Raw genomic sequence first — 25,674 nt, 5'->3', positions numbered from 1 at the left:
GCAATTCTCCTGCCTCAGCCTCCTGAGTAGCTGGGATTACAGGCACACACCACCATGCCCAGCTAATTTTTTTGTATTTTTAGTAGAGATGGGGTTTCACTGTGCTGACCAGGATGGTCTCGATCTCTTGACCTCGTGATCCACCCGCCTCGGCCTCCCAAAGTGCTGGGATTACAGGCTTGAGCCACCGCGCCCAGCCTAATTTTGTATTTTTAGTAGAGATGGGGTTTCTCCATGTTTGTCAGGCTGGTCTTGAACTCCCGATCTCAGGTGATCCGCCTACCTCGGCCTCCCAAAGTGCTAAGATAACAGGCATGAGCCACTGTGCCCGCCCTCCACCTCCTTCTTGTAAAAGCCCTTACTACTTCAAGGGTCATACCATTTAGCTGTCTGAGCCTTTGCCCCTCCTCATGCTGTCACCTAGAGATTCCAGAACAACCTGCTCTACCTATCGAAGACTTTGGTACCTAGCTCATGGGCATCCTCTTCCCTTCCCTCCCCTCAAGTCTTGCCATCATCCAGGTGGAGTTCAGTGGCCATGTCAGCATCGCGACTGTCTCCTGTACTGCACTTTGGCCACTGACTTCCACAGCCACACCCTGGACCTTGTCGTTACTGGAAACTACTCAAGCTTCATTCTTCCACTTTCTGATCACAACCCTTTCATTCAATGATCTCAGATACGGATTCTCTGACTTCATTGGGACCTCTAGTCCATACATTTTACCCACTCTCCTATCTAGTTTAGATACCAAGGCCCTTCATTTCAACCACTGTTTTGCCACAATCTTCAACTTGCTTGTCCTTTGTCCTTCCATTGTATCTGCCTGGTAAAACCCAACCTGATCTATTAAACTGACCTCTCTGTAACCACCACTAGGTGGCTGAATGTTGTTGAGGGAAAAATGCATATTATACAACCTTGCGGACTGCAGCTGTTGAAAATTAATGGTCGCCAACCTCAACAGGGCCATCATAACTGCCTAGAAATCCATTTGCTACCTTAGTCATCTCACTGCCACTCTCCAGTGCTGCTATTTCAATCTTTCTCTGCTCTTTTCAATCTCGCACACCATCTCCAATCCCACTCTCACTGGCTGATATCATGTTCTTATTTGACAGAGAAAATAGAAACCATCAAAGAAGAATTCCCTCAACTTCCCATCACCAAACCTAACAGTTAACCTCAACATAATGCTTCCCTTCTGCCACTAAACAAATGGTCCCCCACCCTTCTAAGTGAATTTCTCCACCATTACTTTGGATCCCCTACCTTATTCTTTTTTTCAGGGGCACCATTCTCAGTTAGCTTCCTTCCCCTATAATTTTATCTTTTTTCCCTTTGCTGGATTCACAGCAACATTTCTCCCATCCAAATAAAAACCTTTGTCTCCTTCTGCCTATCTCCTTTTTTCTTCTAAAGAGCCAAGCTTTCCGAAAATGTACCTTACATGAATCTTCACTTCCTCAATCCCATCCACTTCTCAAGCCACTGTAATTTGACCTCTGCTTCCATCACCCCACTGAAACTGCACTTGCAAAGGTCACCAACAACTTCCTTGTTTCTAAATCCAGTGGATTCTTTCAGGTCTCATTTCACTTGATTAGTCATCAGCCTTCAACACTTTCTTCCCTTGGCTTCTGAAATACCACATTCTGCTACTGATCTTCTTACCATTTTGGACACTTCATCTTGATTACCTTTGCAGGTTCATCCTCCTTTGCCAGACTCTTGAACTTGGGTGCTTCTCAGGGCTCTGTCTCAGGTCAGGTCTCTTCTGAGTCTACACTTACTCCCTGGGCAAGCTCAAGAAATCTATTGGTGTGGCTGGCATCTATAAGGCCTTACAGACTCCCACATTGCAACTTCCAGTTAGACTTACCTGATGAACTCCAGTTAGGCATATTCAAAAGCCTCCTGGATACCTCCACTTGGATGTTCCACTGGCACCTCAAGCTTACCATGCCCAGAATTAACCCTCTCCTAAAAACCCTGCTTCGTCTTCTTCCTGTTTGCCCAAACCAGGAATCTAGAAGTCATCCTTCATTTCCCTTACTTCTCCCACACCCAATCAGTCACCAAGTCCAGTTCTTTTTAGCTAAAAGTATTTAAGGAATTCATCCTGCCCCTTCCATTTTAGCTGCCACTCAAGGCTTTATGCCACCATAATCCTTCCCCACTACTGAAACGACTTCCTAATTGATCTCCCTTCTCCCACCAATCCCCAATCCAGTCCCTGCACTGATCTAAAACACAAATATGATTGTTACTCCCCTGGTTAAAGCCCTGCAATGACTCCCTGCTGTTTTCATGATAAAGTCTAAGCTCTTGTGCGCGTAGGTGTAAAATGCATTGGAAAATTTTTACCATCAGCAAGATCCACCTGTAAGCGCAAAGCCAAGCTTTGCATCAAAGACTCTCTGGGATCTGGGCCTATTTTTCCAAGGTTTCCCTCACATGAGTCTCTAGCCTGGTTACAGGATGCTTCATGTAATTTCTGGCACATTCACATCTTTGAGCTCTTGAAGGGAGTCTTTTTGTTTGTTTGTTTGTTTTGTTTTTTGAGACAGGGTCTCACTCTGTCACCCAGGCTGGAGTGCAGTGGCACAATCATGGCTCACTGCAGCTTTGACCTCCCTGACTCAAGTGATCCTTCCACCTCAGCTTTCCAAATAGCTGGGACTTAAGGCATGTGCCACCAGGCCTGGCTAATTTTTAAAATTTTTATTTTGGAGAGATGAAGGTCTCATTATGTTGCCCAGGCTGGTCTTGAACTCCTTCCAGCCATCCTCCTGTCTTGGCCTCCCAAAGTGCTGGGATTGCGAGTTTGAGCCACCACGTCTGGCATGCAAGGAGTCTTTCCCCCTCCCTATCTCTAAAAGTCTTTCAAGGCCCAGCTCAAGCGCCATTCCCACTGCCATAAATGCCCCTTCTCTGATTCTGAGCATCTCAAATCCTTACTCTTCTGTAGTATTTACCCCACACGCAGAATTAGAGTTGCTTCATGCATGGTTTCTCTCCCTCTCCCCGTTAAGACATGGGCGGGGGGGGGGTGTCAAAAGCTTGAGCCTCATTAGGGCCTAAGCAACCTCATTTAGCCCACCCAGTCTCTGGGACATAATATGTAACTATGGGTTAGATGCGTAGATAAATGCAAGAAAGTTGCATTCCCAGCTCCTTGGTGGACCCTATCAACAGGGCATTCTCTAAAGTCATCAACTGAAGACTGCCTCCCACCCACCCACCCATTCATCCATCCATCCAGACTATGCCTCGACCCCACTGGGTGGAGGTTGGGTCGGCACGCGCCCCCTAGACCGTTTTGTACGGTTTTCTACCTCCAGCCCTCGGAGCTGCGGCTGGTAGAGGATGACAGAGGTACCTAGACGATGCAAGTCAAAGGTCACACGCTTCCGGCGCGTAGGATAGGACGACTCTGGACGAGTGACCCTACCCATTCCCAGAATACAGCAACTCTCCAGCCGCCTCTCACCTACCTGAGAGGGCACGGACTCTTCCTGACCGGCGTCCCGGCTGACCAATACCTGATCCAGATCAAGCGAGTTAGCCAATGGCTGCGGGCCAGTAATGGGGGCGGGGCATGGTTGCTAGGACGAGCTAGTAGGGCGAGGCTAGAGGCACTGGAAGAGACTCGGTGGTTGCTAAGGCGGGAGGTCACAGAGCGCGGCGCAGGGATTGGGCCGTGTTCGGGGAGGTGTGTGGTGATTGGGCGGAGCCCAGGAGACGCCCGGGTGAGGCACGGGTGCGCAAGCGGGAGTTCCGGCTGGAGGCAAGTGCTCAGGGCTGGCACCTTCACCATGGCCTCGGCAGAGCTGGACTACACCATCGAGATCCCGGATCAGCCCTGCTGGAGCCAGAGTATGGAATGAGGGTTGGGTCCAGGCGCGGGGAGGTGACCTCATGAGCCCGTCGGTTGCTAGCGCAGCTGTAGCCCCGCCCCTCTTGCGGCCCCGCCCTCCCGCGGCCGCCCCCTCATAGGGCCCCGCAGGTCCTAGACTTGGAGCTCAGGGAACCCCGCCCCTCGTAAGCCCCGCCTCAGAGTGTTCCTCCCCGGCGAGCCCCGCCTCTGCCCCGAGTCAGCTGCTCGCTTGGGACCCCCTTTTCTGTCTTTCCTGTCCAGGGTTCTCAGGTCCATGCCCTTTAATCTCTTCTCATGGCTGAAGGCTGCTGAAAGCTGGACCCTTCCTGATTCCTTTGTTTGGGATTGGGCTTTCCACATCTAGCGTTTTTTCGGCGGTTGTGGCTGAAGGTATCATTTATTATTTTCTCGAAGGAGTGGAGGGGGAGCCCTGCGGGGTCACTGGTCCTCGCAGAAGCCCGGGACTGAGAACCCTTAGCCGTCCCTCTCCACTCTTCTCGGCAGTCGGGTAGAACTCGACTGAAATCCTGACTCCTCCTTTTAGGAGCTGGATGACCTTTGGTAAGCTGCCTTCTGTGAACTTCAGTTTCCTCCTCTGCAAAACGTGTTATAAGGATAGTAACATTTCTCATAGGACTGTTGGGGTCGTCTGGAGATTATTTGTGTAAGGGGCCTGGCATGGAGTGAGTTCAGCAATTGGCACTTAGGATCGGCATTGTTTCTCTCCTTACATTAAAGAAAGACATGTAGGAGGCTCCACAAAATCAGTAGGCTTGACAGCAGGCTCGAGTCCATGACAATGTGAGTAGATCGGGGTCCAGAGAGTGGAAAGTTTGGTCTCTTTCTATGGTCAGCCTGAGGCCAGCATGTCCCTCAGGCCTCCTGTCTCACTGCCTGCAGCACAGCCTCTTCAATTGCTACCACAATTATCTTCCTAATGCAAAAGTCTGATCTTATCTCTGCTCTGGGTAAAACTTACCTTCTTCAGGAGAGTTCCCAGACCCCTTCCCGTAGTATCTCATGTTCTTTGGTTGGAGTCTAGAGTCTAGGAGAGGGCAGCCCTTAGGCTCCCACAGAACAGTTGGCTCCAGACCAGCTGTTTCTCCCTAGAGCTGGAACTGTTGGCTTAGCGCTTTTGGGTTTATAGATGTAAAAATACTTTGGACACGTTTTGGCGTCAGCAAGCCATGAAGTCAGTTGATATTATTTCCTTTGGAGAGCCTTCGGCTGCAAAGGGCTGGAGCTGCCTTCAGCATGGCCAGGAGGGCAACCTGGTGATCTTGGTTCACATTTCAGCTCCAAGTCTTACTAGTTATATGTCTTTGGCCAGTTATTGAACTTCCCTGAGCCTCAGATTCTTCTGCTGTGAAATGGGAACAGTAATAGTGTGTACCTCCTCATGGGATTGTGAGGGTTAACGAGGTAGCGTTTGGATGTGTGTCTCTGGCATAGTGCAGGTGCTGTTGCATTGCTTCCCCTATGCTTCCCCCTCTGCCCCCCTTTCTTTTCTTTTTTTTTTTTTTGAGAGATGGAGTCTCCCTCTGTCCCCAGGCTGAAGTGCAGCGGCGAAATCCTGTGGCTTCCCTTGCTGCTCCAGGAGGCTGTGTCTTAGAAGTGGAAGAAATCTCAGGGGCTGGTTTGTCCTGCAGCCCTCTGCTGGCATGGGTACATTCCATTCCTAGCAGGCCCCTGCCTGACAGGATGCTTCTGCCCAAACATCCTGGCCTGTTGGAGGCAACTGGGATTGTTAGAAAGCACTTCCCTTTCTTGAGCCACAATAGGCCTTCCTGTCATTTCCGCTCTCAGTTCAGCATTTGCTGTGTCCTGACTGTGGGTTAAGAAGTGACTCACACGGAACTGAGGTTTTGGAGACGGGGTGAGTTCATAAGCAGGTGGTTTCAAAGTGATGTGCTAACTGTGGGGCTGGAGCATTGTGGTGGGAACGACACAGAGCAAGTCATCTCTCTTCCTCCCTTCAAGAGGACAGCTTCGTGCCTTCACATCTCCTCCAAGGGAAACACCTCCAAGGGGCTTCAGTTGTTTCTTCTCCTCCTTATTCCTCCTCCTGACTGGCTTTAGTTCATCGCCCTTTCCTCTCACAGTGCATGCTCCAGAGGTGAGCTAGAGGTTGTCAAGCCCCTCAGAAGGAGATCACCACACTGTGGTCCCCGGAATCCATTTGCTGCCCATCTGCAGAGCTTCCCTCCAGACCAACATTGCTTCACAGAATGACAGCCTTTTGGGGCCCCAGAGGTTGTCTGTCTTTTGTAATTCCTGTTTAGTGGTGGAGAAGTATGTAGGACAGTCATATTTAGTTTCTGAAATTACGTTTTTTTTTAGTAATTTTTTTTTCTTTTTTTTTTTTTTTTTTTAGAGATGGGGTTTCACCATGTTAGCCAGGCTGATCTTGAACTCCCAACCGCAGGTGATCCACCTGCCTCGGCCTCCCAAAGTGCTGGGATTACAGGCGTGAGCCACTGCGCCCGGCCCTGAAATTACTTTTTTAAAACATTTTTTTTTTTGAGACAGAGTCTCGCTCTGTCACCTAGGCTGGAGTGTAGTGGTATGATCTCAACCCATTGCAACCTCTACCTCCTGGGTTGAAGTGATTCTCCCACCTCAGCCTCCCGAATAGCTGGTACTACAGGCACATGCCACCCCACCTGGCTAATTTTTGTATTTGCAGTAGAGACAGGGTTTCACCATATTGGTTAGGCTGGTCTCGAACTCCTGACCTCAGGTGATCCATCCGCCTTGGCCTCCCAAAGTGCTGGGATTACAGGTGTGAGCTACTGTGCCCAGTGTTTAAAAACTTTTTTTTTTTTTAGTTTTTAATTTTCTTATATGGAGACAGTCTTACTATGTTGCCCAGACTGGTTTCAGACTCCTGGGCTCAAGCAGTCCTCCTGTCACAGCCTCCCAAAGTGCCTCATTAGAGGTATGAACCACTGTGCCTGGCCTGAAATTACTTTTCCCCTGTATTTGAAAATTGAAACCACAGAAGCCATCACTGCTGTGAGCTGACAGAGAAGCTGATGCTGGCACAGTAGCTAGCTGGAAGGCAGCTGCAGATCTGGGGTCATTCAGAGCCCTGGGCCTTGTAGGTCAGGCTTGGCAGCCCAAAATCCTCCTGCTGGGAATCCCAGCAGCCAGTACCTATGGCTGCCTACACCAATGGTCATCTGCCTAGGCCTTTGCTAAAGCTGGTCCTTTGACCCAGAATCTGGCCTCCCTCTCTTTTTTCCAGGCCAGTGATCCCCTTACTTCATTTCATTTGGGAAGGGTCTCTCCTGGGGCTCCCATAGCACTATACTATCCTGTTGTAGTGTTTTTGATGGCTTCACTCCCTGTCACTGGGGCCTGGGAGGGATGAGGTGCCAAGTGAGCTGAATGGAATCACTTGGCAGCACTGTATACCCAAGTCAGAGCTGCTCTGGCATCCCAGGCCCAGGCTGTGCCACCCCTCCTCCCATCCAGAGAATGGTCAGCCAAGTCCCACCCAGGTCCCCTCTATGACTTGCTCATAGGCCAGCAGCCTTCTTAAAGGTACCATGTGGCTCTTAGGTTCAGTAAACATAAAAAATAATTCATTCACAGAGTTAATGGGGCTGGGTCCTGGGCCTGGGACAAACATTTTGCTCTTAGAGTGAACAGAAGGTCTTCAGGGGATCACAGAGAGGGGAAGTGAGGGTTTTTTGTTCCACAGGCTTTATTGTGGGCCTGATTTTTTGCTCAGCACTGGCTGAGATCTAGGAAGTACAGACATCATCTTAACCCTCGGGAAGTTGTCACTGGTACATGAGAAACAGTGCTGAAGGGTCTGGACCACCATGGTGGGCCCTGTGGTTGGGGAGGCTTCCTGGAGAAGAGCAGCCCAAGCTGGACCTGAAGCTGCAGGAGGGCTGACAGACTCCCCTGGTGAGCAGCAGAAAGTCCAGAAGTCAAGTCCACAGCCATACTACCTTGGACATGCTGATTTCAGAAGCTAAGCCATGTCAGGCCTGCTTAGAACTTGGATGGGAGAAAGTACAGAAGTAAGAGCGCTGAGGGGGACTGCAAGGGGCTGGAGGGAACAGGGGCCTGGCAGGAAGCTGTGTGCAGTGCTTTCACGGGTGGAGAGCGGGATGAAAACCTGAAGAGCTGTCATGACGGACAGACCTCAAAGACCCAGGTGAAGATCATTTGGGATTTGATCCTTGTCTTGTCTGCTTGTCTTCAAGGACCCAAAAGGTCTTCTTTTTTTTTTTTTCCCTGTACAGAGCAGTTTATTTTTGGAACCATGATCTCTTTTCTCTCACCTCTCGATAGGAACCCTTTCTAAGTGTCTGCTCTATGCCAGGTGCTGTACTAGACCCTGGATTTGAGATCCAGGCCTCCTCGCAGGCCTTGTTTTCTCTGAGTGTCTGTGGTACTTACACTGTTAACCATCTTCTATTCACATGCCAGGCCCACCAGGAGCTCCTTTCATTATTTTATTAATCCTCACAACCACCCTGTGAAGTAGAGAGCACCCTTAATCCTGTTTTTCAGATGAAGAACAGACGCTTGTGGGGAGGTAAAGTATCTCGCCCAAAGTAATTCCAGATTTCAGCTTAAGAGCCTTACTCCAAAGCTTGTACGTGCCGAGATTTCAGTTGCTATTAGGAAGGGCTGCCTGAATACGATGCCATTTCTAGGAAACAATTAAGGACATGCACAAAGAATGGGGTGTCCATTAAAGTATTTTTATAACAGCAAAAAATTAGAAACAGGATCATATCCAATAATGGGATATTTGATCACCATAAATTATGAAACATCCTATAGCCTCTCTGAAGCCACTAAAAATAATGGTGTAGAAATATATAAACTGACAGGGAAAAATGTTCGCAATATATTGCCAGACGGAAGAAAGCAGATTACAAACAGTATGATTCCAATTTTATTAGATATTCATTTTCTACTTTTTCTACAGTGAGCATGTATTACTTGTGAAGTAATAATAATTTCAATTTATTGAACTCTTTCCTTCTGCCAGGTGCCATGCTAAGCCCTCTATAGCTGTTATCTTATTTAATTCTTTGTGTTATTATCCCCATTTCACAGATAAGGAAATTGAAGCTTAGAGAACTTGATTAAGGTCTGTGTCATAGTTACTAAGTGGCAGAGGCAGAGATTTGAACCGAGATATGATTTTGTACAGTATGTACTCTTAGACACTATGCTACTCTGCTGTTTTTTAAAAAAAGTAAATAAAAAAGTAATTTGGCTGGGCACAGTGGCTCACGCCTGTAGTGCCAGCACTTTGGGAGGCTGAGGGGGGCAAATCACTTGAGCCCAAGAGTTTGAGACCAGCCTGGGCAACATGGCCAAACCCTGTCTCTGCAAAATAATACAAAAATTAGCTGAGCATGGTAGTGCTTGCCTGTAGTCCCAGCTACTTGGGAGGCTGAGGTAGGAGGATTACCTGAGCCCAAGAGATCGAGGCTGCAGTGAGCCATGACTGCGTCACTGCACTCCAGCCTGGGCAACAGAGAGAGACCTTGTCTCAAAGGAAGAAAAAAATTGGTTTAAATATAGGAATTGTGAGACACTAGAAAGTATTTCTGGGGAGTAGAGAAAATTAAGAATCTTTTCATTCTTTGCATTTTTAAAAGAAAACATAATTTCTGTTTTCATTCTGGCTTGCAAATAAAAAAGTACCTATTATACTACAGACCCTTATACCTTGTCAGCCCTTTCCTTGGTCTTCCCCATATGCCCCTGGGATATACACAGTCTAATTCATGCTTGAGTTTTATGACTTGAACTGTTGCACAATATATGTATTTGTAATTCTTGCATTATCTGTGTCAGTGTTGTTTGTTGAGAAATTCTAGAGGACAGAGAGCCTGTGAGATTAAATTGTCTTGTGGTGTGCTCGAGACGTGTTAGGGTTGAAAAGAATCCTTTCACATGGTGAGGGGCTTCCGGGCACCCCTGGCCTCTTTGACTTCTCAGCTGCTCTATACTCTGCTGGACCACCTCCGCTGTTGTTAGAGATCATATTTTAACTCTCATTGCAGAAGTTACACATACTGATTTTAGAAAATCGGGAAAAAATCATGAAAAAGAAATTGCCTCTAATCCAAAAATAATTGCTATTAATATCAGATGTAGTTTTTTCATTTTCTTTCTTTTTTTTTTGAGACAGAGTTTCGCTCTTGTTGCTCAGGCTGGAGTGCAATGGCCCAACTTGGCTCACGGGAACCTCCGCCTCCTGGGTTCAGTGATTCTTCTGCCTCAGCCTTTCGAGTTGCTGGGATGACAGGCATGTACCACCATGTCTGGCTAATTTTGTATTTTTAGTAGAGACAGGGTTTCTCCATATTGGTCAGGCTGGTCCCAAACTCCCAGCCTCAGGTGATCCGCCCACCTTGGCCTCCCAAAGTGCAAAGTGCTGGGATTACAGCAGTGAGTCACCATGCCTGGCCTTGATGTATTTTTTTCTATGCATAAAAAAATATGTGGCCGGGGGCAGTGGCTCACACCTGTAATCCCAGCACTTTGGGCTTTGGGAGCCTGAGTCAAGTGGATCACCTGAGGTCAGGAGTTGGGAGTCCAGCATGGCCAACATGGTGAAATCCTGTCTCTACTAAAAATACAAAAATTAGCTGGGCATGGTGGTGGGCACCTGTAATCGCAGCTACTAGGGAGGCTGAGGCAGGAGAATTGCTTGAACCCGGGAGGCAGAGGTTGCAGTGAGCTGAGATCATGCCATTGCACTCCAGCCTGGGTGACAGAGTGAGACTCTGTCCAAAAAAGAGAAAAAAAAATGTGTGTGTGTGGTGTGTGTGTCTATAGGTATTCTGTTGTGATACTGCTTTACAACTTGTGTTTTCACTTAATGTACTACTATTATTTTTAAAAATAATAACATTATTGAGAAATAATTCACATACTATCAAATCTACCCTTTAAAAATGTACACTTCTGGCCATCCGCAGTGGCTCATGCCTGTAATCCCAGTACTTGGGAGGCTAAGGTGGGAGGATGGCTTGAGCCCAGGAGTTTAAGACCTGCCTGGGCAACATAGTAAGACCTTGTCTCTACAAAACATAAAAACTTAGCCAGGTGTGGTGCCATGTGCCTATAGTCCTACCACTCAGGACTGGGGTGGGAGGATCGCTTGAGCCTGGGAGGTTGAGACTGCAGTGAGCCATAATCTCACTACTGCATTCCAGCCTGGGCAACAGAGTGAGACCTTGTTTCAGGAAAAAAAAAAAAGGTTAAATTCACTGGCTTTTGATATATTCACAGAATTGTAAGACTATCACTGCTATCTAATTCCAAAACATTTTCATCATCTGAAAAAGAAACCCTATTCCCATTAGTAATCATTCTCTATTCCCTCCTCTCCCCAGCCTTTGGCAAACACTAAGCTTTCATTCTCTAAGGATTTGCCTATTCTTGATATTTTATATAAATGAAGTCATATAATATGTGGCCTTTTGTATCTGACTTCTTCCACTTAGAATGATGTTTTCAAGGTTCATCCATGTTGTCACATGTATTAGTACTTCATTCCTTTTTATGACTGAATAGTATTTCATTGTATAGGTGTATCACATTTTGTTTATTCACAGATGCTAGGAGGAGTGTTTCCACCTTTTGGTTATTATGACTGCTATGAATATTCATGGGCAAGTTTTCATGTGGACTTGTATTTTTAGTTCTTTTGGAGATATCCCTGGAGTGAAATTGCTGGGTCATGTGGTAACTCTACATTTAATTTTTTTGAGGATCTGCCATAGTTTTCCAAAGTGGCTGCACCATTATGCCTTTCCACCGGCACTGTGTGAGGGTCCTGGTTTCATCCACAACCAACACTTGTTTATTATCTGACTTTTTGTTTTTGAGACGGAGTCTTGCTCTGTCGCCCAGGCTGGAGTGCAAAAGGGTGTGATCTCCGCTCACCACAACCTCTGCCTCCTGGGTTCAAGCAATTCTCCTGCCTCAGCCTCCCAAGTAGCTGGGATTACAGGCACGTGCCACTACGCCCAGCTATTTTTTTGTATTTTAGTAGAGACTGGCATTTCACCATGTTGGTCAGGATAGTCTTGATCTCCTGACCAACACAGTGAAATGCCAATCTCTACTAAAATACAAAAATTATCCTCCCACTTCCACCTCCCAAAGTGCTGGGATTACAGGCATGAGCCACCTTGCTCGCCCTGACTTTTTAATTATAGCCATCCTCAAGTATGAAGAGATACCTCATAGTGGTTTTGTTTTGATTTTCCTAATGGTTACGATGTTGAGCATCTTTTTATGTGCTTATTGGTCATTTGTAAATCTTTAGAGAAAGACCTGCTTCATGTATTTAGATCCTTGGCCCATTTTTGAGTTGGGTTTACTTTTTGCTGTTGAGTTTTACGAGTTCTCTCTGTATTCTGGATATTACTCCCTTATCAGATAGATAATTTGCAAACATTTTCTCCATTCTGTGGGTTTTTTTTTTTTTGTTTTTTTTTTTTTTTTTCACTTTTTTTGGATTGTGTCCTTTGAAGTAAAAAGTTTTTATTTTGATGAAGTCTCAATATATCTGTTTTGTTTGTCTGTTCCATGTACTTTTGGTGGAACTGCTGCCTAATCCAAAGATTTACTTCTATGTTCTTTTCTAACAGTTTTATAGTTTCAGCTCTTGCATTTATGTCTATGATCTACTTAATGTATTATTGAATATTTCTATATGATTTAACATTTTTCTTATGAGTGGAATTGCCAAGTCAAAGATTGCTTTTTTTTTTTTTTTTTTAGNAATTTCTCTTATTGCCCTGGCTGGAGTGCAATGGCATGATCTTGGCTCACTGCAACCTCTGCCTCCTGAGTTCAAGCGATTTTCCTGCCTCAGCCTCCCAAGTAGCTGGGAATACAGGCACCTGCCACCATGCCCAGCTAATCCTTTGTATTTAATAGAGACGGGATTTCACCATGTTGGTCAGGCTGGTCCTGAACTTCTGACCTCAGGTGATCCACCCGCCTCGGCCTCCCAAAGTACTGGGATTACAGGCTTGCGCCACCACGCTCGACAAAGATTGCATGTTTTTGAGACTTTTGATACGTGTTCCAGAATTCTTGTGACTCTGTTTTCTCCCTGTTATTTCTACCCCTCCCTATCTGTCTCTCCACTGCTCTGGTTCAGGCCTTCACCATCTCTTGCCTTGAACTTTATAGTAGGCTCCTACCTGTTCCTAATGAACCCTGTCAGCGCAGTGTGTGTTAAGTGTAGTGGTGTGGTGGCGGGTGCTGTGACAGTACAGAGGAGGGGCACCTCACTCAGTCTGAGGTTTGGGGTGGGGGTGGTGAGAAGGGGTTAGCTTGGGGAGGGCATCAAGGAACGCTCCCTGGAAGTAAGTAGTGAGCTGACTCTGTAAGTAGAGTGGGCATTAGCAAAGCATGAACACGGAGCATCAGCATCATGGGCTGGAGAACAGCACATGCAGGTCCCGCCAGTGGAGGCAGTAGAGCTTGGTGGTCCAGAGAGTGGGCGCTGGCTCTGCTCTTTCCTGGGTGTATGTTTTTGGGGGAAAGGGACTTCCCCTCTCTGTGTTTTAATTTTCTCATCTGTAAAATGGAGATAGTAATAGTAGCTAACTTCTAGGATGGTTGCAAGACCAAATGAGGAAGCATCTATTGAAGTCCTGGCTGGGAGAAGCAGGTAGATGAGGTCATTATTGGGTCTCTTGATGTACAGGAGGCAGCCATGCATACAGGTTTGGAACTGATGTGATGGAGATGGTTTTGTTATCTAGGGGCTGGCTAGGGTAGTGGATACAAGTTGGTGTTTGGAGTCGGACCACCTGGGTTTGGATTTCAGCTTCACTGCTTGTTAGTTATGTAACCTTGAGCAAGTTGTTTACTATATGTCTTAGGTTTTCATCTGTAAAATGAGAATTCTTAGCTGGGCACAGTGGCTCATGCCTGTAATTGTAGCACCTTGGGAGCCTGAGGCAGGTGGATCACAAGGTCAGGAGTTTGAGACCAGCCTGGCCAAGATGGTGAAACCCCGTCTCTACTAAGTACAAAAAAGTATCTGGGCGTGGTGGCGCGTACCTGTAGTCCCAGCTGCTTAGGAGGCTGAGGCAGAGAATTGCTTGAACTCAGGAGATGAAGGTTGCAGTGAGCCAAGATCACGCCACTGCACTCCAGCCTGGGCAACAGAATGAGACTTTGTCTCAAAAAAAAAAAAAAAAAAAAAAAAAAAAAAAGAGAGAGAGAATTCTTGCTCATAAGAGTATTTTAATTTTTTTAAAAAAATATAGGGTCTCACTCTGTCACCCAGGCTGGAGTACAGTGGCATGATCTTGGCTCACTGCAGCCTTGATTTCCTGGGCTTATCCTCCTGCCTCGGCATCCTGAGGAGCTGGAACTACAGGCGTGTGCCACCTTGCCCAGCTAATTTTTGTAGAGATGAGGTGTTGCCATGTCGCCTAGCCTGGTCTTGAACTCTCAGGCTTAAGTGAGATCTGCCTGCTTTGGCCTCCCAAAGTGCTGGGATTACGGGTGTGTTGTGAATAATAAATGAGTTGATATGTGAAATGTTTAGAATAGGGCCTTACACGTCATGCTGTGTGTGTTAGCACTTTTTGCTGAGAGAAGTTTGTAATGGTTTAGGAACAAGGCGTATTTGATTGCTTGTACAGGGTTCTGGTAAGTCTTTGAATAGAGTGGGAGATCAAGCCAGGGACCAAAGTTTTCAATGCCTCAAGGTCACCTGCCAGAGGCCCGGAGATGTCAGCAGCAGGAGGGGCAGAGGGTGATATGGCCAGTGGAATAAGTAAGAAAGGGGCAGGAGTTTGTACAAGAGGGTGGAAGAATCATGATCCTAATGCGGCAACAAATAACAATAGCCATAGCAATTACTTTTGGCTGGGCGAGGTGGCTCACACCTGTAATCCTAGCATTTTGGGAGGCGGAAGCAGGCGGATTGCCTGAGCTCAGGAGTTCTAGACCAGCCTGGTCAATATGGTGAAACCCTGTCTCTACTGAAAATACAAATATTAGCCAGGCATGGTGGTAGGTGCCCATAATGCCAGCTACTCGGGAGGCTGAGGCAGGGGAATCCCTTGAACCAGGGGGCGGAGAGGGGGCAGAGGTTGCAGTGAGCCAAGATCCGCCACTTTACTCCAGCCTGGGGGAAAGAGTGAAACTCCCTCTGGAAAAAAAAAAAAATTTTTTTTTTTTAAATGAAGCGGTTATGGGGGCATGCGCCTGTGGTCCCAGCTACTCAGGAGGCAGAGTGGGAGGATTGCTTGAGCCCAAGGAGGTTGAAGCTGCAGTGAGCTGTGATTGTGCCACGGTACTCCAGCTTGGGCAACAGAGCGAGACCCTGTCTCCAAAAATAAATAAATCAATAAAAAATATTACAGAAAGCTTCGGCTATGGGACTAGTTAGTCTGTCCAGGGTGCTAATATTCTGAGGGTTTATTCAGCTTCATGGAGGGTGATGAGTCATTTCTGCCTGAGTTGGTAAAGCCAAGGTTGCCAGCAAAACGGAGTTACAAATCCCAGCCTCAGGAGGAGGGGCAGTTTGGAGGCCTAGCAGCAGCTGTTTGAAACTCTGGCAATGGGGAATGCACCATCTCTGCTGGTGGGGGCTGGCCTTGACATCTCCTGTCCACCAAGGAATGTGACCTCTCTTGGTTGCTTTTTCTGCATTTACAGTAAATCCCAAAGCCTTTGGCTGGTGTCTCGGGGGAGGCACATGGAAAAACCCTGTGGGCAGGGGAAGGGGAGCCCATTCTCAGACAGCTGCAGAGATAAGGGAGCCTCCCAGAATAGGGTCTTGGAAATTGAGTTGCTGGGCCTCGGAGATGCAAAAGCAGGTTCAAACGCTAGCTGTGGATTACTCTCCATGAGGCTGTGGTAGCCCGAGCCTCATGGGCAGAATCATACCCAGCAAGGTTGAGCCGGGTCCCCACTGAGAAAGGCTAGTGCAGGTAAAGAGCCTTCTGGAAGAAGATGGGGACACTAGGCTGGGAAAAGTGGTGAGAATATTTGGAGCTGCTTGAGATAGACCTGTGGGACTGTGTCCCTCACCAGAGGCTGAACCAGCACTGTGGAGGCCAGGAGGGCTGGCAGGTGTCAGCAGGGTCCTGAGGCTTTGGCAGCTTCTGCTCCAGGCTGAGTTGCAACCAGGCCTGGGACCTCCACGGGTGCGGGCAGTTAATCTCTGAAGGCCAGAGTCACCACTACTAGAGAGCAGGAACATTGAACTTTTCAATCACATTAATTTCCACAGGAAATTGTTGTCTTCCTTTTGTCCAAAGGTTAGTGATTTATATTTACCATCCTCTTAGCTAGCCTTGAAATTTACTGTTGCCAGGTCACTACCAGCATCCATAAATTTCAGGGTGGCAGCTGAGCATAGCCAAGTGGCTTGGTCCTTGGAAGGGTACATGCCGGCCCTTTTGGGAGGGCAGATTAACTGGCTACAGACGGTCCTTGTACAGAAGTCCCCCTGAGGGGGTGGGTATTCACTTTGCAGGGGAAATGAGATGAGGTCTGTTTGACAAGGTTGCAGGGAGGCTTCTTCAAAGGCAGCCCTGGTGGTGGCGGCGGCTGGCTTGTGCCTCTTCACATATCACCAGCTGTGGATGGGACGGCAGCACAGACAGTGCTGGAGTAGTTTACGGTGGGGAGCAGGGGCCAGATTCCCAGCTCTACACTCTACTTAGACAAGTATCTTAACCTCACTCTGCATCAATTTCTTCATCTGTATAAGAGGACCTGCCTTAGGGTATTATTAAACCTCAATAAATATATGCTGTTATTATTCTCTTGCAGACAGGGTAGGTGGCTTGGTATAGGCCAGAGTCAGTCAGTCTCATGTCCCTATCTGCACTGTCCTATCCATTTATCCTTTTAAGACCCTCTTCTTCCTGGGAGTCTGAAGCGGGCAGATCACTTGAGGTCAGGAGTTCAAGACCAGCCTGGCCAACATGGTGAAACCCCTCCTTTACTCTTAAAAAAAAAAAAATTAGCCAGGCGCAGTGGCTCACGCCTATAATCCCAGCACTTTGGGAGGCCGAGGTGGGTGGATCACGAGGTCAAGAGATCGAGACCATCCTGGTCAACGTGGTGAAACCCTGTCTCTACTAAAAATACAAAAAATTAGCTGGGCATGGTGGTGCATGCCTGTAATCCCAGCTACTCAGGAGGCTGAGACAGGAGAATTGCCTGAACCCAGGAGGCGGAGGTTGCGGTGAGCCAAGATCGTGCCATTGCACTCCAGCCTAGGTAACAAGAGCGAAACTCCGTCTCAAAAAAAAATTAGCTGCGCGTGGTGGTGGGTGCCTATAATCCCAGCTACTCAGGAAGCTGAGGCAGGAGAATTGCTTGAACCCAGGAGTTGGAGGCTGCCTTGAGCCAGGATTGTGCCACTGCCCTCCAGCCTGGGTGACAGAGCAAGACTCTATCTCAAAAAAGACCCTCTTCTTCTATCTGCTTATAGAATTAGAACAGGGGCTGGCAAACTCTTTCTGTAAAGGGCCAGGTTTTTTTTTTTTTGTTTTGTTTTTTGAGATGTAGTCTCACACTGTGGCCCAGGCTGGAATGCAGTGGCGCGATCTCAGCTCACTGCAACCTCTGCCTCCCAGGTTCAAGCGATTCTACTGCCTCAGCCTCCCAAGTAGCTGGGATTACAGGCACCCACCACCACGCCCAACTAATTTTTGTATTTTTAGTAGAGATGGGGTTTCACCATTTTGGCCAGGCTGGTCTCGAACCCCTGACCTTGTGATCAGCCACCTCGGCCTTCTAAAGTGCTGGGATTACAGGCATGAGCCACCGTGCCCGGCCAGGCCAGTCAATATTTTAAGCTTTGCAAGTCACCTGGTCTTGTAACTACTCCAATCTGCTGTTTTTAGTGTGAAAGGAATCATAGACCCTAAGTAAATAATGTGTGACATGTTCTAATAAAACTTTATTTGTGGACACTGAAATTTAAATTCCATATAATTTTCATCTGTCACAACATATTCTTTTGATTTTTTTTAACCATTTAAAAATGTGAAATTATTTTAGCTCATAGGCCATATAAAAATAGGCAGTGTGCCCAGTTTGGCCCTGGGGTTGTAGTTTGCTGAGCCCTGGATCAGAAGGTGAAAGGGCATGGAGAAGGTATTCACTTTCCTCACTTGGGCTATCTTTGAGTCTCTAAAGAAAGGTGCCCTTGTGTTGGTTTGTCCAGTGACCTCATGGTGTCTCCTGAGAGGCCTGCAGAAAGGCAGCTGGAGCAGCACGGGGTGGGAGCTGGAGCACATGCGCTGGCAGGACGCCTGGGCCTGGCACCCGTTTGTTCCCTGCCTGCAGCAGCCAGAGCGCTGCTGGCTCTGGCTTGGGCAGTCTCCCCCACCCCCACCCCAGCTCTGGTGTTGACAGTCCACATCTGTGTTTCAGAGAACAGCCCCAGCCCAGGTGGGAAGGAGGCAGAAACTCAGCAGCCTGTGGTGATTCTTTTGGGCTGGGGTGGCTGCAAGGACAAGAACCTTGCCAAGTACAGCGCCATCTACCACAAAAGGGTGAGTACTCTGGTGCCCTCTCCCCTGGGCTGCAGTGAGGGCTGAACACCTTTGAGGCAGGCCTGAGCCCGTGGAGTTTGAAACCAGCCTGGCCAACATGGTGAAACCCTGTCTTTACTGAAAATACAAAAATTAGCTGGGTGTGGTGGCACGTGCCTGTAATCCCAGCTACTTGGGAGGCTGAGGCAGGAGAATCACTTGAGCCAGGGAGATGGAGGTTGCAGTGAGCCAACATTGGGCCATTGCACTCCAGCCTGGGCAACAGAAAGAGACTATGTCTCAAAGAAAAAAAGAGCCTGTGAGGAAGGCAGGGGGTCATAGGGACTTGGTGGTATTATCCCCATTTTGCTGCCAGCTTTGTGACCTGGTCTGGGCCCTTTAGTCTCCTGATGGCTTCCCCTTCCTCCCTCCTGCATCCCACAGTGGGTGGCGCAGTCTTGATGTGGCCCGTAGTTATGGAGTTGCCCCAGGCTTCTGTCCCTGTTAACCGGCCGGTGCCTCTGTGGGCAGCAGGAGCTGGGACTGGGTGTCTGGGCATAGCTTGTACTCCTAGGACCTCCTCCTTTCCCACCAGGTGAGTTTCTGTCTTACCACTGCCCATGGCACCATTCACATTCCCACACTAGCAGGGCCTCTCGGAAAAGATTTGTGCTTCTTTTTGTCCAGCCAAGAGTTGGATGCGGAGGCCGTGGTAACTGGTAACTGCTAAGGAGAGGGCCTTAGCAGGACCTGGTTATATTTTGGAAGCTTCTCTCACCTCTTGGGCCTCCAACTCCACCCTCCCCTCCTCAGCCCAGATCTCTCCCCCAGGCAGCCCCCTGCAGGGGTCCTGGTGCAGAAAGCCACAGCTGCCAGCTGGAAGCCCTGGACTGAGGAGCAGGGGGCACGTGGAAGAAAGGCCAGCTGAGCCCCCTTCCCCTCGGCGTCCCTCCACTCACCCAGGTCCACTTCCTGCCTGCCTGAGGTGTGGATGGCCCTGGAATGGGAGAGGGATTAGGGGGAAAATGTAGTTCTGAGCTTGAAGCCTCTCCCCAGTCTCCGAGGCTGGGGCTCTGGTGTTGCCCTTTACAGACAGCCTCACTCTGCGGCCAGTTTCAGCTGCTTCTGAGTTCTGCTCACTGGACTTGACTTGTCTGGCTTCTTCATTAGCCTGAGATCCCTGAGGCCAGGCAGGGGACCAGGAATAGTCAAGTGTGGCTGGGACAAAGAATGAAGGTACAGGCACCTGGTGAGAGGTGGGGCTTGGAGGGGTCAGCCCTCAGGAGATTTAAGCAGGGATGTGATGTTATTTTGTGAGTCAGAAAGTCCCTCTTGGCCGGACACGGTGGCTCACGCCTGTAATCCCAGCACTTTGGAAAGCTGAGGTGGGTGGATCACTTGAGGTCAGGAGTTCGACACCAGCCTGGCCAACATGGTGAAACCCCATCTCTCAAAAATACAAAAATTAGCCAGGCGTGGTGGCACACACCTGTAGTCCCAGCTACCAGGGAGGCTGAGGTGGTAGGATCGCTTGAACCTGGGAGGTGGAGGTTGGTTGCATTGAACCGAGATTGCACCACTGCACTCCAGCCCAAGCAACAAAGTGAGACCCTGTCTCAAAACAAACAAACAAAAGTCCCTTGCTGTAGAGTGGGGGAGGGATTGGAGGGCTGGGGCTGGAAGCCAGAAGTGAGTTCAGAGGGGCTTGCCATGATCCAGGGACAAAGGGTAGTCGGGACCTTGGAGCTGACGGTGGTAGAGGGAAGGTGATGGATGGAGGAGCTTGTCAGGAGGTAGAATTGTAGTTTAATGAGAGATTGGGCATGGGCACAGGGATAGGGAGGTTCATCTCATTTAGTTTCCAGTCCAGATTCAGATTCCATAATTGTCCCCAAAGCATCCTTTACAGTGGATGTGCCCAAACCAGGATCCAATCTCAGATCATACATTGCATCTATTTTGTTCCTTAAGGCTATGATTGCACCACTGTACTCCAAAGGCTCTTTTAAATCTAGAACTGTTCCCATCCCCACCTGCTTTTAGATTCAGGCTCTTGCTCTGTCACCCAGGCTGGAGTACAGTGCTGCAATCATAGCTCACTGCAGCCTCAACTCTTAGGCTCAAGCAATCTTCCTGCCTCCAGCCTCCCGAGTTATCTGGGACTGCAGGCATGTCCCACCATGCCAAGCTAATTTTTTTCTTTTTGAGATGGAGTTTTGCTTTGTCGCCCAGGCTGGAGTGCAGTGGCATGAGCTTGGCTCACTCTCACCACCACCTCCCCGGTTCAAGCAGTTCTCATGCCTTAGCCTTCCAAGCAACTGGGATTACAGGCATGCTCCACCATGTCCAGCTAATTTTGTATTTTTAGTAGAGATGGGATTTCTCCATATTGGTCAGGCTGGTCTCGAACTCCTGACCTTGTGATCTGCCCACCTTGGCCTCCCAAAGTGTTGGGATTACAGGCGTGAGCCACTGTGCCCCACCATTTCTTTTTTCTTTTTTTGAGGCGGAGTTTCTCTCGTTGCTCAGGCTGGAGTGCAGTGGCGTGATCTTGGCTCACCACAACCTCCTGGGTTCAAGCGATTCCCCTGCCTCAGTCTCCCAAGTAGCTGGAATTATAGGCATGTGCCACTATACCCTGCTAATTTTGTATTTTTAGTAGAGATGGGATTTCTCCATGTTGGTCAGGCTGATCTTGAACTCCCAACTTCAGGTGATCTGCCCGCCTCAGCCTCCCAAAGTGCTGGGAATACAGGCATGAACCACAGCACCCGGTCTTTTTTTTTTTTCTTTTTTAGAGATGGGGGTCTCACTGTTGTCCAGGCTGTAGAATATCCCCTTTTTTCATGTTAACAACTTATTGAAGAGATTGGGCTGCAAGGTAGTATTTCTAGGAGTGTGTGATTCCAAATGCTCCCAGGGAGAAACACAATGGGGAGTGAAAGGCCTCTGTTGGATTTGAGCATCTGGGGGAATGTGGGTGGTCTTAAGCAGCCCCCTTTTCATAGTCTTGGGAGGAACACTTAGGCAGTCCAGGGCTAGGAAGTCAGGGGGCTGATGGCAAGGTACCTCTGCTGACCATCCCTGTTTGGCCATGGCCCATTAAACTACTGTGTCCAACCATTTTCTCCTTGTTACTACTACGTCACTAATTACTGCTGCTATTGGTTGAGAGTTTACTTTGTGCCAGGTGTTGCTTTAGTCACTTAAGATACATTTTTTTCCATCTAATTTGACCCATAACCTTATGAGATGGGTGCTATCCCAATTTCACCATAACCTTATAGATGGGGATCCAGACTCAGAGAGAAGTAAACTGCTCCTTGTTCTTACTGTTGATATGTAGTGGTGTCAGGAGTTGAACTCAGACATGTCTGACCCCAGCACTCTCCCAAGTCACACTGCCCCAACAAAGGGCCCTTTGCCTCTGGAACAGGAGGGTGAGAGGGGATTAGGAGCCAGGCACGGTGGCTCTTCTGACTGACCTAGAAGGGGACCTGTGTGGAGATTGTGGCACTCTTGACCCAGCCATGAGGAGCACAGAAGCCTAAGGGAGTTTGGGCCCAGATTTTAGAATTCAAGGAACAAGTGTTTACTATATTTGGAATTTCAGGGCAAGTATGAGGAGTGGTCCCAGGCCTGGGAACCAGAGACATTTGGGTGTCAGGTGTCTGAATCCAGAGAGAATGGACTTTATTTTTAGGGGCCTGGCAGGGAGGAAACGCGACAGTGACCAGTGATGGAAGTGATATGTGCCTGGCTCAGAAGTGGCCTCTGGTGGTCAGGGCTGGGGCCTGCAGGCCAGGTCTCCAGTAGTGGTCTCATGGGGGTAATACTTGTGTCTGGGAGGTAGGGACAGTGCAGAGCTAGGTGCTGGGGAAGGGGATAGCCAAGCAGTGAGGCCCTGCCCCAAATGTGCAAGGTCTAGGGTGGAAGGGCAGGCACAGAAAGGAGGGAACCAGAGTAAAGAGACTTAGGTCAGCCCAGATGTCTCCAGAACATGCGTAGGCTCTGGGCCTCAAATACCACCCCAGGCCAAGAGGGCTTGGCTAGCATGAAGCAATTAGTTCAAAAATGGGCCCTGAGTCTACTTTCTCCCCCCCGAAAGGCACTGGTGTCTGCGGGTGGCGAGCTGGTGGGCTCAGGCTGAAGCAGGACCTACATCATTGCTGACTCTGTGGGGCCCATGGCCTGTGTCCTCCAGGCTGGGGTTGCTGGGCCCCTCTGAACTTAGCTTGAACCCACTACCCCGACCTCATCTGTGAGGACTGACTGGGCCTCTCTCCCCAGGGCTGCATCGTAATCCGATACATAGCCCCGTGGCACATGGTTTTCTTCTCCGAGTCGATGGGCATCCCTTCACTTCGTGTTTTGGCCCAGAAGCTGCTTGAGCTGCTCTTTGATTATGAGATTGAGAAGGAGCCTCTGCTCTTCCATGTCTTCAGCAACGCTGGTGTCATGCTATACCGGTACGTGCTGGAGCTCCTGCAGACCCATCGCTTCCACCACCTGCGGGTGGTGGGCACCATCTTTGACAGCGCTCCTGGTGACAGCAACCTGCTAGGGGCTCTGCGGGCCCTGGCAGCCATCCTGGAGCACTGGCCCGCCATACTGCGCCTGTTGCTGCTGGTGGCCTTTGCCCTGGTGGTTGTCCTATTCCACTTCCTGCTTGCTCCCATCACAGCCCTCTTCCACACCCACTTCTATGACAGGCTGCAGGACGCGGGCTCTTGCTGGCCCGAGCTCTACCTCTACTCGAGGGCTGATGAAGTAGTCCAGTCCAGAGACGTAGAACGCATGGTGGAGGCACGCCTGGCACGCCGGGTCCTCGTGCGCTCTGTGGACTTTGTGTCATCTGCACATGTCAGCCACCTTCGTGACTACCCTACTTACTACACGAGCCTCTGTGTCGACTTCATGCGCAACTGTGTCCACTGCTGAGGTCATTGCTCGACCTCACCTCTGCTCCAGAAATAAATGCCTGATACCTCCCCACCACCTGCATCTGTGGGGCCCTCTTCTGGTTCAACTCTCTGTGGCCGTTTGGGACTCTGTGGTCTCCTAAGTAGAAAATTCCTATAGGCCTGTCTCCTGGGGACCTCTGTCTGCTGGTGGTCTGCTTACCACAGAATCCTAAGGTGCAGGAATGCCGGGGCATGTGTCTGGGGGAGTCTTACAGTGAGTTGTGTTTGGACAAGTGCCAGTCAGGCTGCTGATTCCTGTGGCATGCAGGCTGTAAAGGTTGACAAAGGGCAGCGGGAGACCTACTCTCTTTTTCTTCATTTAATTTATTTTTTTGAGACAGGGTCTCACTCTGTCATCCTGGCTGGGGTGCAATGGTGCAGTCACGGCTCACTGTAGCCTCAACCTCCTAGGCCCAAGTGATCCTCTCACTTCAGCCTCCCAAAGTGCTAGGACTACAGGCATGAGTGACCATGCCTGGCCAAGATCTCTTCTCTTAACAAAATTTCAAGTGTGTACAATACTTAAAATTTAAGGGATGATATAATACACAGCAGACCTCTAGAACTGAATAATCTTGTATCTTGCATAATGCAGAACTTCATCATCCTGTATAGTTGCCAGAATTGAGTTTTGATTCCTTGAAAGGAACGTGAGCTTTGTGGGGAAATGCCAGAGGGAAGGTATCTCGATTAGGGGTAGGGTCAGGCGGGGGATAGGGGCTGTGATCATTGCCCCAGCAGGGCAAAGCCCTACAGTGCAAAGTACCATCCACATGGGTCCCACTTGGCAGTTGAGAGGCTCCTCTGACCTCACTGCCTGGGAGTCTCAGGTAGAAGCCAGATGAGGAGCTAAGGATGCAGAGGTTAGGGGCCTGCCCGGCTCCACCACACTTTGCTTGGAAACCGCCGGATCCGGGAAAGTTGCAAGCTGAAAGTTGCCAAAGAGAGCGGGGAGCAGGAAGGCTGCAGCATTCTAACAGGAGGTGGGACAAGCTAACTCCCAAGCCCTAAAGACCAGAACCAAACTCCCAAGCCCTAGAGACCAGGGTAAGGGGATTTAGGACTGAAATAGCAAACTCCTCATCTCCTTAAAGGGAAACCCATTTAGAAACTCTCTAGGCAGGAGAGATGAATTCAGCCTAATAGTTCAGTATCATTTATCATTCCAGAAGTCACTGCTGTACAATGTTGGCACATAGTAGGTATTTAATAAATATTTGTTAATTGAGCTTACCGTGGTAATCAAGGTGCTTAGGCGGCAGTGAAGGAGATGGCTAGAAAAGCTCTGGATGGGAGCTGACCCCTGATATTCTCGGGGATGATGGGTCCTCTGTCGCCAGAGCCACGTTCTGTCTGCAGCCCATCAGTCCTTGGTGACTCCCCACTATGGTGGCAGGGATTCCCATGCTGTGTGGCTGCATTCCTAGCCATGGCCAACAGGTGGCAGTGCAGCCTGTGCCATGAGACAGCTCAAGGCTCCCACAGCAGGGTGGGCTTCAGCGGAATGCCCTCGCTCTGGGTTAATGGCCCCTTTTAGAGACATATCGCCCCCACGGTGGTGGTAACCAGCCATCAAGGACCTACTGAGTCCAAGTCTATGGGAGAGTAAAGACATCAAAGAAGTCGGCCTGATGGGAACTGGGCATGAAGAGTCTCCTCTTTATTTCTCCGTTGCCCTCACCTACCCACTCTTCTAAACCTGTTTCTTTCCCAGACCCTCAGCCATTGCTGGGGCTGCTCCACCCGCCTCCCTCGACAGAGGCCATGAACATTCCCAGGATCCCTGTGTTCAGGATACTGGGTTTCATCAAGCTGGGCGTGGGGCTGTGAAGGGCCTTTGCTGGGCTCCAAGGGGGGACTTGTCTGTCTTCATCTGGGTCCAAGGGATGGCAGCAGCTGCCAACTGGACCCAATTCTGAGGAATTCACTGAGGGTATCCCAGAGAATATGGGCAACTAAGGGTGGGGATTTGGGCAGATGGGCCTGGTGTGCAAGAAGATGTCAAAACAAGTCTGGAGTCGTGGAGCTACTCTGGGGCCTTGAGTGTTTTTCTCCAAATGCTGTCTGTTGTCGGTGAGGACTTACATGTATCTTTGAGCACGTGCCTGGGAGGCTTCTAGGAAGGTGAGCTACCTCACTGGCAGTGGGAAGCTGTGGGGGTCAAAGTGCCATCTGTCCAGTGCTAGCAGCCCAGCTTTGGTTCTCCGAGCACAGGGAGACTTGAAGGTCCATCTTGGATAACAGAGTTTCCATTCTTTCCATTTGAGGATCTAGGCAGTAGCTACAGGGACGATGGTCACTCGAGAT

General features: G+C 49.1%; 2 protein-coding genes across 5 annotated transcripts in view; one reads left to right on the top strand and one right to left on the bottom strand.

The window, feature by feature from the left end:
- Positions 1 to 3,513, bottom strand: part of ARMH1 (armadillo like helical domain containing 1) — a 56,711-nt gene extending 53,198 nt beyond the window's left edge. For 2 of the 3 annotated variants that reach the window (XM_017540776.2, XM_017540777.2), the window contains exon 1: positions 3,340 to 3,513. The gene's annotated coding sequence lies outside the window, so the exon portion shown is untranslated. The other variant, XM_037742848.1, reaches the window with a different exon arrangement.
- Positions 3,514 to 3,608: 95 nt separating this feature from the next.
- TMEM53 (transmembrane protein 53) lies at positions 3,609 to 24,600 on the top strand. 2 transcript variants are annotated; one of them, XM_017540780.2, is made up of 3 exons: positions 3,609 to 3,880; positions 18,303 to 18,424; positions 22,694 to 24,600. In XM_017540780.2, the coding sequence occupies exons 1-3, from the start codon at positions 3,820 to 3,822 to the stop codon at positions 23,342 to 23,344; spliced, it is 834 nt and encodes a 277-aa protein (XP_017396269.1). In that variant the 5' UTR covers positions 3,609 to 3,819; the 3' UTR covers positions 23,345 to 24,600. The 2 variants fall into 2 exon arrangements, with proteins under 2 accessions (XP_017396269.1, XP_037598777.1); XM_037742849.1 differs by lacking the exon at positions 18,303 to 18,424 and having other exon boundaries at positions 3,635 to 3,880.
- Positions 24,601 to 25,674: the final 1,074 nt, after the last annotated feature.

The sequence above is a fragment of the Cebus imitator genome, unplaced genomic scaffold (assembly GCF_001604975.1).
Source record: "Cebus imitator isolate Cc_AM_T3 unplaced genomic scaffold, Cebus_imitator-1.0 Scaffold129, whole genome shotgun sequence".
Taxonomy (NCBI): Eukaryota; Metazoa; Chordata; class Mammalia; order Primates; family Cebidae; genus Cebus; species Cebus imitator.
Note: the sequence above shows the minus strand (reverse complement) of the source record. Positions and strands in the feature narration are given on the sequence as shown.